Below are 12,933 nucleotides of genomic sequence, written 5' to 3' on the forward strand. Positions count from 1 at the left end.
GCTCCTCATCTCACCCTAGCTCCCCCTCCACACCATGACCTCTTCCTTGGATTCCCTCACTGTCACCCAGGGCACAAGTCCTAAAAAAAGAAGTGGGGGGACGCGGACGTCACAACAGCGAGTGATGAAGGTGGCTTGCACCATCAGACTCATTGCCTCCCCTCGCTCACCCCTTAGATGCCATTGCATCAGAGAAGCCAGCGCGTGACCAGCGTTCTGAATGAGCTCGGATCTCAGCCCAGAGAGGCCAAAGAGTAAATGTGTGGCTCCATTTGCTCCAGTAATCGAGCTCCCGTTAAAATAAGTGAGGGGACGCCATCCACCCGCCTGGTACCCCGACTCGAGCCCTGCAGTCACCCTCCACCAGTGCACCTCATCGCTCCCCAGCCCCTCCAACTACCTCCTCCTCAGATTCCCTCACTGCCACCCTCCACCAGTGCCCCTCATCGCTCCGTAGCCCCTCTCTCATATGCATTTGTTGTTTAGCGCTACTCATATCAGTGTAGTGTGTCAGCACTTTACACCACGAACACATTATACAGAGACGATGAATCATACAAGTATGTAAATCAGTCTACAGGGAATGTCACATAAGCCAATGAGGATTACAAGGTGTAGGAATCACATGTCATCCATACTGGTGGGCAGTATATTTTGAGAGGGTTTGGTCTGGGGAAACACAACCTTAGGATTTAAAAGAGTATTCCATGGGGGTCAGCTTTACTGATAAAAATGTATCTCTGCCCAAACATACTCATTTTAGCAACATTAGAATGATGAAAGACTGAGGAAGTTCTAACTATATCACAAAACAAATCTATACCATTCATGTTTGTATGCAGCTCTTTGGTGACAGTTCATTGGTCACTGTCCTATGTTAGGATTGTAACTTCTGAACTGCAAGTAACACAAAGATCTCTGTGGCAAAGGCAGCAACCCACTGAGCTTCCACACAAAATACAGTTCATCTGCATTTAAAAACTACTAAGACAAATAATTGCTCTCCAGCGGATCATTAATCACCAGCGTTATTGGGGCATCTTTTATTGTCTTATTGTTGTCCTGCATCGGCCATGATAATGATAAAAACTATTTAAATGAAGCGCACTCGAAGTACGTGTCCTGCTGGGCTTGCGCGCATATTTTTAAAAAGAAAAGAAATACATTCTCTTACCTACTACTGCACTAAAACGAATTATCCATGGACGCAGCAGAGCAGACTGCCCCAGGCCACAAGGTCCTCACGAGAGTGTGTAGTGGTGAAGCGCGTTACGCGTCACCGCTACGTTCTCATCGCGAGGGCCGGGCAAAAATGTAGCCCAGGGCCGTCATTGATAGTGCTGGCGCGCGCTCTCCATGATTGACGGCCCTGGAGCAGGCAGCAGGCTGGGATTCGCGGGCGGCGCCGTGCGGGCAGATTAACGGTCTCAATCATTATGGTGGCAATTGCAGGCGCTGACGCACTGGCGCACTCAGCACTACAACCAAGGTCAGTGAGCGCAGTGCGCAGCGCGCTGCTTGCTGCACTCAAACTGGGCCGCCCGGCTGCGCGCGCCGTTGCGGCCGCGGCGAACATTATAATTTATTTAGTGACACTGTGTCCCTAAATAAATTATAAAGGCCGCCGCCCTAAATATAGTGCCGCCTGGGGCGGTCTGCCCCCACCGCCCCCCCCAGCTACGCGCCTGGCCTCTATTCCCCCCTTCTACCACTTACCTATCATCCAGGGGTGTCATTACTACAGGAAGGCTTATTTAAAAAGATGGCTCGTACACAGAATATTCACTGCTGGGGAAACCTATATGTTGGCGGCAAATTTCTCACTCTCCATCAATTGTGTCATGACCCTCCACCATCTACCATGGAAACCTTTTTATATGCTAGTCTTTGTCATGGCATGAAAGCTTGCCACCCCACATTCCCTTCTGAACCTGCAAAATTGGCCCCATTGCACCAAATCTTGCGTGCATCCTCCGCTTCGCACCTGGTATCCACCCTCTATCATACTGTGTATATGGATACCGATTATCCACCATGTGCAGCCCGTGCTAAGTGGGCCGCGGAGCTGGGCCAGGACCTCACTGTCGAACAATGTTCATTCTGCTGCAAGCAGACAGAGCAAGTTTCCTCCATCAGCAGGCTCTGCATCATCCATTATAGATTCCTACACCGCAGTTATTACACTCCGGTTAGACTCCACAATTTTGGGTTACGAGACACAAACAGGTGCGACAGATGTAAAGCAGAACATGCTGATTTTTTACACCTCGCATGGGAATGTCCTGAGGTCCTTATATATTGACGTAAGGTCCTCACAGCCCTAGACTCTATGACTGCTATGCCCATCTCCCGATCACTACTTATAACCCTCTTAGGGTACACTGAATACATTCCCGCTAAACATCGGAAAATTGTGTCCTTTTGTCTTGTGCTTGCTAAGCGGCGAGTAGCCTGTAGATGGGGCCGGGCACCCAAATTTAAGGAATAGTTGGGAGACATGATCCTTTGGCAAGATCAACTCTGCACCTATGCTGAATTGCTCCCCCATTCCTCACGTCCCCGTGACATTTGTGGCCCGCTACAGACATATATGCTGGAACATCTTAACAATACTAGAGACGGGCCATGAGTCATGCACACATTGCAAATTGGTACCTCTTTTGTCCCTTTCTTGTGATGGTCCTGTTGGATACGTTCCTTCCCCCTCTGCCCCTGTGGCCCTAAGACGGATTCCTCTGACCTCCTGAGTATACTGACTGTCGATATGGCAGCTATGTAAATTGCTCCTCCACTCTTTCCTTTGCCTCCACATTGACCATTTGTAAAGTATATTTGTCCTCGCTGATGGCTATCAATTGCTCTTATTGCTACAGATGTCATTTGATGCATGTTCACTTTTTCTTTTTTCTCCTTTATTTCTTTTTTTTTCTCATTGCTGTTCACGTTATGGCTGCATACCTATTGTAATTGCAGGTATATTGATTGTATGTCATTGACGGAAAGTTCAATAAAGAAAAAAAAAAAAGGTCTATAAGTATGGATTATATGTGAGTCCTATGCCTTATAACCCTCATTGTCTTATGTCACGTTTCCTGTATAATTTATAGTACCTCTTTGTGTGATATAAAGTGCTCTGACACTGGAAACAGTACCGCTATAAATAATTAAATAAAATAAATGAGGTGGGGGCAATTTAAATATTTGTGTACTTACTTATACGGAAAGATAAATCTTGCATTCATACAGTGCAAGCACATCTCTTACACAGGGAGATTACCAGAATTAATAATCCACCTACAAATCATAGTTTCTCTGAAGTACTTGTGAAGTGAAAACAAGCTGTGTGCCTTTGTTCCTTCCATTGCATTGCCTTCTAAGTGTTATACTCCAGATAGCTCCTAGCAAGGAGGATACTTGAAAAACAAGAAGGGCTTTAAATCAGGCCTTTGTTTTAGAACCAGCTGGATGTTAAAATAAGAAAGTCCTCCGCTACCTGCAGTTTGCTGCTATGAATGGAATTCAGACAACATGCGGGAATTGCTTCATTATGTCCCAGTGTGGGAATATTACACAAGGACAAATTAAGCATGTTTCCTTGGGTCGGCCAGATCCCAGATCCAGCTTAGAAATAGTTTCCAGATGAGGGATCTAACCGGATTCCCCTAGTTTCCAGCACTGTGTATATGTATACTAAGTTCTACATTTACTTCCCTTAACAGTGGTGATTCAATTTTCTTCCATCTAATGTTTGTCTAAGTGGCACGTTTCTCTGAAAGCGATTTTAAATAATGAATGATTCGGTGCAGTGTCCCAAATGTTATTCTCTTGACATAATGGAATGGCATTTAACTTTTTTAGATGTTTAAGCATTTACTTAAATGCACACCCAATCTACTAATTGAATATAATTGAAAGTAATTCAGGTGTTTTATGATATAAATGTATATACTATCTTACAATAACAGAAAGAAATTCAACTAGTCAGAAATTACAAGGTAGGTCAGGAGAACGCTGAAAGGAGAGAGTTGTACCTAGTAGGGTTAATGCTTTAGAAGCTTTCATACACACCTTAAACCACAACGGTTGAATATGTGACCCATGGGCCAGCATATGGTTTTCCAAACGTTTCTACTAATCCGAAAAGACTTTAGGTTTCGCCTGCTGTGCTTGTGAAATCTATTGTATTCAATATAAATCTTAAAAGAGGCTTACATCCCGCCCCCTTCTTTTACATTGGTTGCTGGACTTGCCACTTACTTTTCCTCTGTTTCTATTGGCTGTAGCATACTATTTCCTGTTGTTCCTCGTATGTTTGGTCTTATCAGTGTCCCGAGGACCAAGTACCGTTTTCATCCACTTTTGGGTAACTTTTCTGCCTATTGTTATATTCTGCGCGGAGGTTGCAATAAGGTTGAAAACTCCAAATCTGTCTTGGTCTTGCAGAATGAATTTGTGGTAATGCAACCCCCAGCCCACCACGCCGAGGCATCCACTGCCATGTAAGTAGCGGGTACGCTGCCTCTCCTCAAACACTCGCCATGCGGCAATCACCTGCACGCTGCATGTTTCTGTAGTGGCGTAATTGTTCAGAGATGTTTGGAAAAGTCTTTCGAGGTACTCCTAATAGCAGAATTATGGCCTCAGATCATATAGCATTTTTAGAAAATACCCCACACATTATTTACAACAATTTCCCTGACTGATGTGCTTACATACTCTGCTCTTCTTTAATTTGCAAGGGATTCTGTTTTTTCAACTCCGTCGCTGCCAAATATTTGCGAGACAAACCAAATATATGCAATGTCTTGGATTGGTGCGAGACGCTGCACAGACTAGCCAGGACAACGCCTCTTAAAGGACCACGCCCCCAAGTTACACTTACACCATTTCTGTATTACTTGGTGTCACTCCATATAAGAAAACTTGAATGTGTTGAACACTATATTGTGTGTGCATACGTAGTCCTATGGTACCTGTGACACAGGCCGTGCATCCTGTGTCTGCATGCGCCATCAGTTTTTGCAGCAGCCTGGATGTGTGCAGTAAATAACACCAAATTGTTTGCGATAGAGGCTTGTTTTCTCCTCCTTCAGATGGTCACTGCTCACATGCCATGTGTGGTAGAACAGACAAGCTGTGCCTTGCCGGGTGAGGTGAGTGGTGCCCAGGCAGCTGTCTCCCGCATATTAGGACACAGCACAGCCTTGCCTCATTTTGTAACCTTGCACAAAACTTTAATACTTTTCACCTACTCTCAGATACCGCTCACCCTGCACACTCACCATTTACTCTGCATAGTCACCCTGACATTGCCCTGGCAGCCAGATACTGCTCACCCACCACTCACACAGTGCTAACTCTCCACTCATACACCATTGACATACCTCTCTCCCAGCACACATATTCCTCTCACCCTCTGCCCACACATCACAGCCTGAACTCAAACCGCTCATCCTGCATTTATACTAGTGGCATACCGCTCACCCTATACTTGAGCACCTCTTACAGGGTAACATATGTCACAATGTACACTCACACAATTCTCATTCTGCCCGGAACACAAACCAATCACCATGCAATGAGTCACTTTCACCCTGCACTCAGACACATGCATGCATACACTGCTCCCACCTCACTCAACTTATTAATTAGGTGAAACCTAATGCATTTACCAATGCTTGTTCTCTCTTCTCTCCCTTTCACCATCTCGGAAAGTAAATTGACAGTTTGTGGACAGCGCTGCAAAGATACATATAAATTCACAGGAGGGCCAACAAACAAAGAGGTGATGCGGTGCTGCACTTTTATGCATACAAGAAATCAAAATCAATAGATATGGTGTGGCCTATATGAACATCTGTTCACAGTCATTACCCTCAAGTGTAGCTTAACTTTTTCAAGTCATCACTGCAAATCGTCCCTTTTCCTGGCAGACCACTACTACCTTTTACCACTACCATATTTGCTACCATGCCCATGTCAAGTCATAAAGGGAGAACCAATCACTTTCAAGCAAACCACCAGAACTACAGCACTGGACTTTATTGTGCGGACACAATTTTACCATTCAGGTCACCAGCTGGATGTTTTAATTTAAAGACGTCTCATGGGTTCTCTTGGGGCTTTGAGACAACTCGACACAATCCTGCAGCAACCCTAAAAATCAACTCTGCCAAGGGGGAACCATAGTCCCACTTACACAATGACATCACTGTAGGAAGATGACTCTGTATATACTATACCAAAGTGAGGTACAGTGTGCAGAGAGTCCAGTGGATCCCCAAAGGTAGGCAGAGGTAAAGTTAGATAGCACCTCACTCTCAATTTGTGTTAGTGTGGTCGAGCAGTAAGGCAGTATCGGAGGACAGTATTAAGCATTTGTTGTGCACACTCAGTCAGCAAATGAATTCACACACTCAAAGACTGAACTTCAGACCAATTGTTTTTGTATAAAAATATTCTTTTAGTTATTTTATTTCCAAGAACCAAGAAAGCCTGGCACAGGTAAGTGATACATACTTTGCAGAATATATACAGTTGTAATACAGTTTGGATTGGTAATTGTATATGCACTTTGTTTTGACTTACAGTATTGTTTCAGACAAATGCAATGCTTTGTAAATACAGCACAGACTTGAATGGCCTTTTTAGTAAAATACCAGGTAAGTTAGTTTTAGATTACTTTTCTTACTCAGAGTAGTATACCTGGATACTACTCTGGGGCATTTCCTGCAAACAGGTAAGTAAAATCGTTTTTTGTTAAATAGCACAATTTTAAAGAATTTCTTTAGGTTTTCAAACTACACACTTAGAAACTTTTCCAAGAAAAACAGTCAATGTTATCCTATGGAGGAAAATAATGTTATGGGTTTAAAGGTAAGTATTTGGCAGTGGGAGTTGAGGTTCTGGGGGTAGACTTTGGGGTCCCCCAGGGTCCATGATGCACTCTTGCTATACCCTCGGCGGCACTAGGGCGGCCGGGTGCAGAGTGTTGAGGCCCAATGTTATCCAATGGGGAATAGGGGGCCTCCGGTTGGTGGCTGCTGAGGAGCAGGCCACTTGGTTGTGGGAGCCAAGCTCCTGGTGTTGGGCTCAGGGCAAAGGGGGATCCTGTTTAGCACAAAAAGTGCACCCGCAGCCACGCAGGTTGGGTGCAGGATGCTGGTTTGGCGTCGGGTGAACTGTTGTTTTCAATTGGGATTTTCAGTTTTGGTTTTCAGCTGCAGGCTCAGGCCAGGAAGACTTCCAGGAGGAACCAACAGCGGGGCAGGTAAGTTGGAGGGCTCGGGGATGTAGGTTCACCTCGAGTTCTGTTCTCCAGGGCACAGGGCGGCTGGATGCAGGGGTGCCTGTTGAGGTCAGATTTCACCTTACTGGGCCACTCCCGGTTGGGGGGTGGTCTCCATGTAGAGGCAGCAGGCGACGTCAGGGAGTCCTGGAGGGGTCAACCCACAGTGAGCTCGGACTCTGGAGTACCTCGCTGGGACCGGTGGGCCACTCGGGCCGTAGGCGTCGGGTGCAGTGGTGGTTCCAGGCATCGGGTTTCTTTTTCCTCAGCAGGCTCAGAGTCTTTCTTTGGGGTTTCTTCTGAACAGAACTGCTGTTCACAGGAGATCCGGTCTTTGTTGAAGGCAGTCAGTCCTCCCAGGAGTTCTGGAGGTCGCTGGCGGCAGGACAAGAACATATTTGTCGCAGGATCTCTGGAAACTGCAGACGGGCTGGAAGGGCTGGGGCCAAGTCAGTTGTTCTCTGCAGTCTCCTCTGCTGGGCGTCTTCTTTCGTACTCTTTCTTCTTAGGTTGCGGGAATCTTCTTTCTTAGTTCAGGGCTGCCCCCTAAATACTGCATTTAGGGGGCGTTTTATGGGTCTCGAGGTCAGTGGCCAAATGGGCTACTGACCTTAGGTTGACTACACCCTTGGTGTGCTGACCCCACATGGGAGAGTGAGCACAATCGCTAATCCTGATTGGGGAGGGCCTGCCATCTTGAAGGTGGCAGGCACTGAAGAGTGGGCTTCACCTCACCTTCCTCACCTGAGGTGTGGAGTTGGCAGTGGTGGGTACACCTTCTAGGTTGGCTAGTTTTTCCCACCTGTCTTCCTGTCGAAAAGGAGGGGCGATAGGAAGGGGGCCTGCTCCTGATAGTAGGAGAGGCTGGGGGTCGCATTACAATGGCTGCCAGGCCTTTGAAGCTCCCCTGCCACAGATGGCTCTTCCCGGCCTGGGGGAGGTGTGAACACCTCCGCCCAGGAAAGGCTTTGTTTTTGGGCTCAGGGAGTGATGGCTCCCACCCAAGGGGTCCAGAAACATGTTTTGTGGTGGCAGGCTGGTATGTACCAGTCAGGAAACCCACCAGAAGCTGGTAGTTTTTCAGGGGGCATCTATAAGATGCCCTCTGTGTGCAGTGTTCATTAAATCCCACACTGGCATCAGTGTGGGTTTAATATGCTGAGCAGCTTGATACCAAACTTCTCAGTTTTTAGTGAAGCCATTATTGTGCTGTGGAGTTCGTAATGACAAGCTCCAAGCACCATATACTCTTAATGGTAGCACTGCACTTACAATGTCTAAGAATGAACTTAGACACTGTAGGGGTATAAGGCTCATGCATCTGTACCCTCACTACTGGCATAGAGCACCCAACTAGAGGGGAGATTGATCTATGGCAGGGCAGTGGGTTGTAGGTATGGCACACAGCGATGTGTGACATGTCGACTCTTCACTTTGTTCTGCACTGTTAGACTTGGGGGTCTCTAGTTGGCACAGGTATGCACTTGTGACAAATAGCGACCTCATAAATAACCCCTGCTCACCCCCTTGGTAGCTTGGCACGAGCAGACAGGCTTATCTCAGAGGCAGTGTGTAAAGCATTTGTGAACACATACAGTAATCAAGTGATAACACTACAAATGGACACCACACAGGTTTTATATAAAAAATAAATATTCTTTATATAGATTTACCACAAGACCATTAAACGACAAAAATACACAATACTGTTACTTTAGATGGTAGAATTTAGCTTAGTTCTCTTTAGTTCTTAAATGCAACACTTTAAGTCAATGTACCTTTTAGATGCGACACGCAGGGCAATGAAAGTGTTGCAACGATGTTGATGCGATTAAGTTTTTGGTCCAAAGAAATAAGGACGTGAAGATTTTCCAGATGCTGTACACTTCTCCAATGTTGCGAGAAGACTCGACGCTTCAGCTGCAGTGGCGACACACTTTACGCGATGCGACGACATCGGCCTTGGCATCGACACTCTTCTCTGACATTTGCGAGACGCTTCCGCTCGATGCGATGTTGCAGCGGTGACACCCCTTTACGCGATGCAACGACAGCAGCTCCGACGGCGGCACGCTTCTCCGTGGATGCGAGGTGCTTTTCTGGATGCGGTGCAATGCGACAACTACGATGGCTGCGATGGCGACACGCTTCTTCCTCGATGCAAGACTCTTCTCTTGATGCGGTGTAATGTGTCAGCTACCATGGCTGCGATGGCGACACGCTTCTTCGGCGTTGCGAGATCCTTCCGGGATAATGCAAGACGCTTCTGCTCGATGCGATGCTGCAGCGGCGACACCCATTACGAGATGCGACGACAACAGCTCCGACGGCGGCACGCTTCTCCTTCTTGAGTCGCGCTTCCAGCTCCTTGCGACACGCAGTCCCTCAGAAGGCCCAACAACAGCAGCAGGCACTTCCAAAGAACTCTGGGGAGCTGGGGGGTGAAGTCTGTTGTTCCTGAGACTTCAGCAGGAGGCAAGCTCTTTTCCAAGCCCTTGGAGATCCTTCACAAGTTGAGCAAAAGTACACACAAAGTTCCTTTCTCCTCTATTTGGCAGTAAGGCAACCACTGCGGGCCAATCCCCCAGTTTCAGGGATAGTTCCTCTTCAGCTTCTTCTGGTTCCTCCATCAGCAGAGGTTCTTCTTGTTTTCCCAAAGTGATCTAAATTCTTGGGATCAGGGTCCCAATACTTATACTACAAAATCCTTTGTCCTCTGAGTGCAGAGGGGCCTTTTGTCCAGTCCCTACCAGTTCCTGAGCACTCTGTTTACCAGACTTCTCCTTTCCTTTCACAGTGTAGGGCAAAAACATTAGACGCCCCACAGGAGGTGGAGCCAGCATTGTGGAAGGCAAGTACAGCCCTGGAGCACTTTGTTGACAGGATTCCTTCTCTTCATTCACTGTGCAGGGCAGAGACATCAGCCGCGCCCCAGGAGGTGGAGCCAGCATTGTGGAGGGAAGGCACAGCCCTATTCAGGTCCCAGGTGCAACTCCTCCCACCCATCTAGATGCAGATCTCTCTATTCACCACTGGGACACCTCACCCTGTCAACTGAAATTCCCCAGCTCTGTCAGTCACAGAAACCAGACAAAGGAATACACAGCCTAGCAGAGGCAGGTTTGAATAGTTAGACAAGAAAATGCCTACTTTCTAAAAGTGGCATTTTCAAACACAGAATGTTAAAACCAACTTCACTAAAAGATGTATTTTATCATCCTGAGTTCAGGCATACTAAATTCGAATTTCTACCATGTTCTCTGAGTCAGTTAGGATTATAAAATGTAATAACCAAACTGACCATTCTGGCCTATGGAGAACAGGTAGCCTTGCAATAGTGAAAAACGAAATTCACTATTAGAACATGCCACACACACCAGGGCATGTCCTACCTTATCCTTACAATACACCCTGTCCTTGGGCCTACCATAGGGGTGTCTGATATGAAGAAAAGGGAAGGTTTAGGGACTGGCAAGTGGATGCACTTGCCCAGTCAGAATGACAGTACCAGACTGCATGCAGGCTCTGCAAGGGCAGACCTTAGACACACTTTTACAGGCTGTTTCTGTGGGTGGCATAACCAGTGCTGCAAGCCCACCAGCAGCATTTGGATTACAAGCCCTGGGCACTCCTGGTGCACTGTACTAGGGTCTGACAGGTAAACCAAACCAACCAATCATGGAATCACAAATCATACATGAATTTACAATAGGGAGCACTTGCACTGGGGCACTGGACAGCAGTGGCACACGGCCCTGAGCAACTAACACCAGCAAAAATACATGAGGCAACAGCGAGAAATGGAAGGGAGACCCACGCCAAGGTGCCAGGTCTAACATGCACCAAAACACGCAGCCTGCAAAGGCAGTGTGTTTGTGTAAAGGTACAGGGCCTCTAAGGGTAGTACAATAAAGGCTGCGGCCCTTAGAGTTATTCCCTGGTCACAGTTCCCTGGGTACCTGTGGTACCATTTACCAGGGGCTGACCTGTTGCCAGAGATGCCAATTGGGTTAGTTTTGGGGAAAGAACAAAGGCCCTGGGAACCTGATTGGCAGGGACCCCGGGCACATCAAGTAAAAGTGCATCAGTAGTTTGGCAAAAAGTTGGGGTGTTACTGCAACAGAAACCCCCTTTCCTACACACAGTGACATCACCCACTTTGTTGCCTACATAAATCATAAAACAAAAAATGCAGCACCACTAATAAAATATTTTAGACCCGCTTGCCACCTCCTTTGGCTATGACAAACCTTTTGGTTTGTTGGAACATCACAGCTTGTACACGACTCATTGCACTGTTTTTCTACAGTACTTTATTTTTGGTGATGTTACATAGCATTGGCAAAAAGCATTTCATTTTGCCGATGCTGCACTGAATCAGCAAAAAACATTGGAAAAGCTGACAAGTCGCAACAGCAAGAACTATTAGCTTTGCCAATGTATGTTAGTTTTAGCAGCAGAATTTGGGTATTATCTACCCAACCCAATCAGACCAGTCTGCAGGGACCTTTTGATCAGACGTGCCATGAACGACTTGCTATTTCCAGACTCTTTCATGCACTTTATAAAAGTATGCTTCTTTTTATGCTCCTAGATTTACCGTTACACAAACCTAGAGTTTCATTTTAAACAAGTGGGCCACAAACACCTCATCTGATCTCACTGATGCAGTCTAACTAGCATTACACAAGCTTGCTGACAACTCAGAGAAAATAATTTTTAGAGTGGTACCCCTGTATTCCATCCAGCTCAGTTTATAACGCTTTTAAGTTGATTATGCTCGGTGTATATAATTTCTATGAACCATTTAGAAAAGCAAAACTTGCCAACATTAGTAAGACATCTGAACGCAATATCTGCAGACCACACACAGTTGGTAACTTCAGTTTCGGTTGATTAACCTATGATTACGCCCACTAACTATTATACAACAGAGCCTCAGTTGTCACATTGATATACAATGTTAGCTCCAATCAAACAAACCCTAAAATGCATCACATACCGCACAGTGGCTTGAAATTTGAAAAACAAACTGATGTAATGGACTATTTCCAATGGCCGGGAATGGGGGCCTTCTGATATCGGGAACTGTGATATCCAGGAGAGCAATTCTGGTTGCTGGTAACTAACAACTATGACAATGTTTTGAATTTAAATTTCCTTAAAAAAATCACTGGGAAACATTATTCGACATAGAATAGAAAGATTACCTCTTTATTAAGGACTTGAAAACCACATAACGTGTTTCTGACTCCTCCGGAAGCCTGGAAAAAAAATATTTGTAATTTAAAGGAAAGAGAAGCATTTTAGTTAAATAATATCTGGAGCGACCATTTTGACTAGGAAAAATAGGTTACCTGCCATCCAACAGTACTATTAATTTGACTTCTATTAAATTCAAGCTGTATATTTTCTTGACAGGAGGGCCACTACACTTGGATTTTGAAAACAGATGGAGAACAAAAATAATGAATGAACTAGGTGTGAGGACTCATTTCATCCTCCAAACCCTGCCGATCATGAGTATTCGGCAGTCAATTCGAGCCAGCATTCCCTTGGGGGTACTAACCCAGGATATTAATGGTTGAATGCTTCCCACAGCTAAACTGAGAGACTTAAAATTAAATAAGAAACCTTATGACCAG

The 12,933-nt window shown here is 45.9% G+C and overlaps 1 protein-coding gene across 1 annotated transcript in view; it reads right to left on the reverse strand.

Moving 5' to 3' along the window:
- The window catches only part of LOC146784531 (tetraspanin-15-like), a 284,252-nt gene that overhangs the window by 18,133 nt on the left and 253,186 nt on the right, over positions 1-12,933 (reverse strand). The window contains exon 6 of the mRNA XM_085633458.1: positions 12,499-12,552. Coding sequence (XP_085489584.1) covers positions 12,499-12,552 — 54 coding nt within the window. The remainder of the gene's footprint in view (positions 1-12,498; positions 12,553-12,933) is intronic.

The sequence above is a fragment of the Triturus cristatus genome, chromosome 11 (assembly GCF_964204655.1).
Source record: "Triturus cristatus chromosome 11, aTriCri1.1, whole genome shotgun sequence".
NCBI lineage: Eukaryota > Metazoa > Chordata > Amphibia > Caudata > Salamandridae > Triturus > Triturus cristatus.